This window comes from Sinocyclocheilus anshuiensis, unplaced genomic scaffold (genome assembly GCF_001515605.1).
Source record: "Sinocyclocheilus anshuiensis isolate Anshui unplaced genomic scaffold, SAMN03320099.WGS_v1.1 scaffold456, whole genome shotgun sequence".
NCBI classification, from domain to species: domain Eukaryota; kingdom Metazoa; phylum Chordata; class Actinopteri; order Cypriniformes; family Cyprinidae; genus Sinocyclocheilus; species Sinocyclocheilus anshuiensis.
The window spans coordinates 82246-87602 of NW_015557074.1; the positions used below are offsets into that span (position 1 = coordinate 82246).

General features: G+C 36.1%; 1 protein-coding gene across 3 annotated transcripts in view; it reads left to right on the forward strand.

Annotated features, from left to right (window-relative positions):
• LOC107676758 (galactosylgalactosylxylosylprotein 3-beta-glucuronosyltransferase 1-like) overlaps window positions 1-5357 on the forward strand; it is a 106603-nt gene that overhangs the window by 65228 nt on the left and 36018 nt on the right. For all 3 annotated transcript variants that reach the window (XM_016471434.1, XM_016471436.1, XM_016471435.1), the window contains 2 exons: window positions 1193-1311; window positions 3649-3791. In XM_016471434.1, the coding sequence (XP_016326920.1) occupies window positions 3680-3791 (112 nt within the window). In that variant the 5' untranslated portion in view covers window positions 1193-1311; window positions 3649-3679. The remainder of the gene's footprint in view (window positions 1-1192; window positions 1312-3648; window positions 3792-5357) is intronic.

A 5357-nucleotide genomic window follows, 5' to 3' on the forward strand; every position in this document is an offset into this window, starting at 1 on the left:
AATGGGTGCAGAGCCAGTGGTGGTTTTGTAGGCAAACATTAATGCCTTGAATTTAATGCGAGCAGCTACTGGTGGCCAGTGCAAATTGATGAACAGAGGTGTGACGTGAATTATTTTCGGCTCATTAAAGATTAATCTTGCAGCGGCATTTTGGATTAGAGGTTTGATAGAAGTGGCTGGAAGACCTGCCAAGAGAGCATTGCAATAGTCCAGCCTGGATAGAACAAGAGCTTGAACAAGGAGTTGTGTTGCATGTTCTGAAAGAAATCTTCCTAATGTTGTATAAAGCAAATCTGCAGGACCGGGCAGTTTTATCTTTTTATCCTTTATCTCACATAATAAATTAATATCACTCATATCAATATTTAATGTCAATTTATTTATTTATTTGCCAAGCAGTCATGTAACAAGTGGGATAATATAGTCAGCCTTTCATTACTGCAAAATAAACCCTTTCCGGATGATATGAAGACCTTAATGATGACTTTTGAAATGTTTATTTTGTTGATTATATTATTTCTACTAAAAACTGAAATAAAAACTTGCTTAAACATTTTTTTTTTAGATATACTGTTGTTTTTCAACCACATGCACTCCTAACCCTATATTTCTGCTTAATATAAAAAATGACAGGGGCCATGCTGCTCTCAAAAAAATCAACTCTCTCTCTTCTCTTCGATTTTCTGCCTCCAGAGAAGCTAAAAATACACTGTCGCTACTGCAGTCAACCAGCATTTGTGCTACAACCTACACACAGACAGGCTTGGTTCAAGGCACAGCATCATCATACCCAGCTTTCATATGTGTGCCAGGACGGGTTTCAGTGATAATAGTTTCATAACAGAATTATTATTCTCCTAGGAAGAGGTTTGGCACAAAGGGCACCTGACAGCTAATTCATCTGTTCCTGTACTGCAAATATTACCACTGAGATTAAAGGAGAGTGCGAGCAAACAAATGCCGCTCCAAAAGCAAAAGGATTCATTTATCAGCGCTGGGTTGCTTTACTAGGTATTAATATTGTAATTTGGGACCAGAAAACATTAATCACTGTAACGGTTGGACAGGAGGTGGAAGAAAGACAACAAAATAATGGTCTCATCAACTATACCTTGTGGATGTCTTCTCAGAAATGAACAGACAAAATCTGCAGTTTGTGCATCAAAGAGGTCTGTTGTTTTGTGTCTTTTAGGAACTTTGGACCGCAGCATGGGATGCTCTGGGAACCAACAGCGTGGTGGATGACCTCCAGCATGCGGCCGTCACAGCTGGACCTCACGCTCGTGGCCATCCGCCTGTTTGTAACTAAGGGTGAGAAGCTAACAATAATAATGTTTATTTTATAATACAATTTCTGTCTTCTTTATTTTCTGTTAAGCATTAAATAATAATAACAACAATTATTATTATTATGCTTCACATGCAAAAAAAATTTTTTTTTTTAAATTAGGAAAAGAACTACATTGTGAACAAACAAGCCAAAAATAAAGTCAATGAATGTCAAACTTATGAAACTATGTGGAGATTAGGTAAAATGAATAACTGCTAAATTGAACCCCTTAACCAGCACCCCCATAAAGCTAAAAAGGATGTATCCAAAAACAAATGGCCGCCCGCAGCTCTTGAACCAGTTGTTTTCCAAAAAATTTGAATTAGCTAGTACAGGAACAGATTGTGTGAAACAAACAGACTCAAAAGTGACTGTGTTTACTAAATTTAATTTATTTAAAATCAAGGATGAAGTGTTTTCTGCTTTAATAATTTGCTAATAATAACACATAAAAAGACGCTTGTTCGTCGCCACCTACTGGCACAGGCCTAACGTTACACAAATCTAGGCATTTAAGCTTAATTGGCATTACAGTATTTCCAAACTATATATGGTACTTCAAGTATCAAAATAAATTATACAAAAGTTAACCGGCTAAGAAGATTTTAAAAATACTAATAAAATAAAGAAAACCCAGCTTGGAGCGTCTGATGCCCATGTGTACAACACCACTCGCGAACTCGCTTCTTCGGCGAGTATTCATTATGAAACAACTGCCAGACATGAATTTTGACATCTTCGCGAATATGCGCGTTCATGAAAACATGATGTTGGCAATCAGTGCGCCGAGAGCGCGCATAACGTTACATGCTGTATGCGCATCAATCATAGCGTGCGTCGATGCAATCGTCTTTACCTTGATTTACAATTGTCTTCCACCAAAACTGCTAGAATGGTAATTCACAGATCAGCGTTATTCTAGCGAGAATCGACGATAACAGGACTTTGTGTTTGCTCTTGATGGATATTTTCTGTGAAGTCCTCCTGTGTTTGACACACAGTGATTTGTGAGATTTGTTTCTGAGTTAAGCAATAATAAGATATGGCCAAATAGGCACTAAATTGATTTTATTAATGCTGCCCCGCTGCAGTCCATTACGAACAGCTCTGTATGTTAATGGTCTAACAGCGCTCGTCAAGTCAACATGATTGAGATGGCCAATCAAATCAAATCAAAGAAAGGCGGGCTTTACTGTTTACAGAAACCGAGCTTGAATTCCTGCATCACGCTTCTTCATTCGTAGATGTTGGCTAGGCAGCTAAACGTTTACTATTTGACATTTTACGATATAAATAGTAAATGACCGCGACAGTAATATCCAGTTTAGCAAACTACTGCACTTTTTTTGTGGTTTTGAACAATCGAACATCGAAAAAATATAATATTGTACTGTAAATTAGGAGCCCTGCATATTGTGGTCACAAATTAATAATTTCTTCCCACGACTTATTTATTTGTTCTTTAGCTTTAGTTTAAGCATGGCCACGAATTCGTTCCCTCGTTTTAACTGTGGCCACACTTTACTAATTCGTTCCATCGTTTAAATTAAATTAAAACTAGAAAATCGTGGCCACGATTTATTAAAACTAGGAAACGAATTAATAAAATGAAGTAATTCATTCCTAATTTGTTGCCACAATGTTTATTTTTGTTATCTGTGGGGCTCCGGTAATTGTACAGTAACTTACAATAAACTTACATGTGTGCATATTGTGAATTAATTTATTGAACTTGCTTTCCAGGTAGTCTTTAGTTTCCGTTAATTCAAATGTCTTAGAACATGATTCATAAACAAGAAGTGGGCGAGTTGTTATCATCAGAACCAAACCAGGACGTGATAAAAAATTGTTGCTGTCACTCAAATATATTTTATGTTGTGGTTAGTACAGTATCATCAAAATAAAGATATTATTTACTTTACCATAAATTCTAGTTAAACAACCTTAATTGATTTAATCCTCTCTTGGACAAGGAACCCATATTCATTCCACCATATTATTTTTTTTTCATGTCAAGGCTTTGAATTACTTTATCTGTGATGTTTCTATAATGTTTGGCAAGGTTATATTTTGAGAAACCTTAAAAAAAGAGACCTGAGGTCCTTCTTGGGTCAATGTTACCAGCGATCTGAGACAGGCAGCATAATGGTTTATCATTTTTGACTTGACCACATGGAGCTGAAATCTAATAAAAAGTAATGATAGTCATTTTGATCAAATAGTACATTAATTCCCTGACACTTAAGAGGTTCCCACATATCTTTCCATTTGTATAGTCTCTCTCTTAGTGTCTGACTCTCTTCATTTCCCTCTCTCAGGTAATGACCAGGCATAGAACCAACCCTGGAGATGCCGAAGAGAAGAGATATTCTTGCCATCGTGTTGATTGTGTTACCATGGACCCTCCTCATCACTGTGTGGCACCAAAGTGCAATTGCCCCCCTGCTGGCCATCCGAAAGGGTACCAGTCTCTCTTATACTTATAACAAGTTGTCAATGCCAATCTTGTTATCAATCAAAATGACAAAATTCAGCAAGTCTATTCAATTGTGGTCATTTGAATAAGGTCACGTTAGAAAAAAATGTGCATAATGTTATTCTTACTGCAAAATTATCTTTAAAAGAGCATTATAAAAGTGGTGCTAAACAAGATTTATTTTCTTGCCACTTGAATACAAATTTGTTTTCTTTCTAAACGTCCACAAAACCGTGAGTTGACTAAGTATACTTTGTCTTTCAGCACATTGTGCTTTCATTTAATGTGATATAAAAAATAACTATTCATGTAGATTAACACAAATCCCACTTTCTAACGCATTAGATGAGTTTCAGCTCATGTGCCTCGCTTTAAGAGTCCACTGACTCCAATGAGATTACCCAACAGCTTCTCATTTATTCAACTGCAGAAGATTTCTCCAATAAAACCACCCTCTGAGGAGCATTTCTGGTGGAAGCAAGTCAGAATGACCAGTTTGCATGTATATAGCTATATTAGCACTTACATTAAAACACTGATGCAAGTGGATGAATCACATACACAAGCTGTACACATAACCTGTTATTTATGGGGCATTTGGGCCAATCTAATGGCTTCACAACAATCTATCAGTCACTGACCACCTCTAGCTCAACCTACAGGGAAATACAACACCTAGCATTTGAAGATCTATACATCCATATATATGCATGTCAATACCATCATCTTATGGAGATTTACAGATGTGTATTCATAGAAATTATCATGAAGCAATTAACGTGGGTTTGTATGATGCCTAGGAGGCAGTGAACATCTGGACTGCTAATGGAGTGTGCTAATCTAATGGTGCTAAAATGTCTGAAGTGAGAGCAGGGCACTAATTGAACAGTGAAAGATCTGATTTGTGAGATGCCATCATGATTTCTGACCTTAATGAGCTATCAGCAGGAATGTGCTGGAACTGCCCACACCATCATTTTGTGAAAATATTCTGGAAAAAAAAGATATTTGGCAACACTAATTATTTCAGCAATATCATTCCAGCTTGCTCATTTAAGAGATTTAACAGAATAGTTCAGCCAAAAATTGAAATACATTCTTTCTTCCATGGAACAAAAAAAAAAAAAAAAATTTAAAAGAATGTACTGATCACTGTGTCCTAAAAACTCTGAACTGAACTAAAGTCATATGAACTTTTGAAGCACACAAAGGCACTATATTTGCAAACAGTTCTATATCTAAAGTTTTCCAGTCTTCTAAAGCCATCTGATACTGCTGCTTATCCAAGAGCTCTGTGGGTCACTATACAGATGCCAAAAGCACACCCTTACCAAAAAGTAGTATACTTCAAGTTTATTTTAGTAAGTATACTTAAGTAAAGTTCAAGTATATTTTTAAGTATACTTTATGTAGTAAGTATACAAATATCAGTGTACTAGTAGTATACTTGTAAGTGTACTATTTCAATACTCCTTGGGACTAAATTGGCCCACTTTCTAGTATATAAAAGTATACTTTTAAGTATACTTTAAGTATAACAGTAGTAAACTT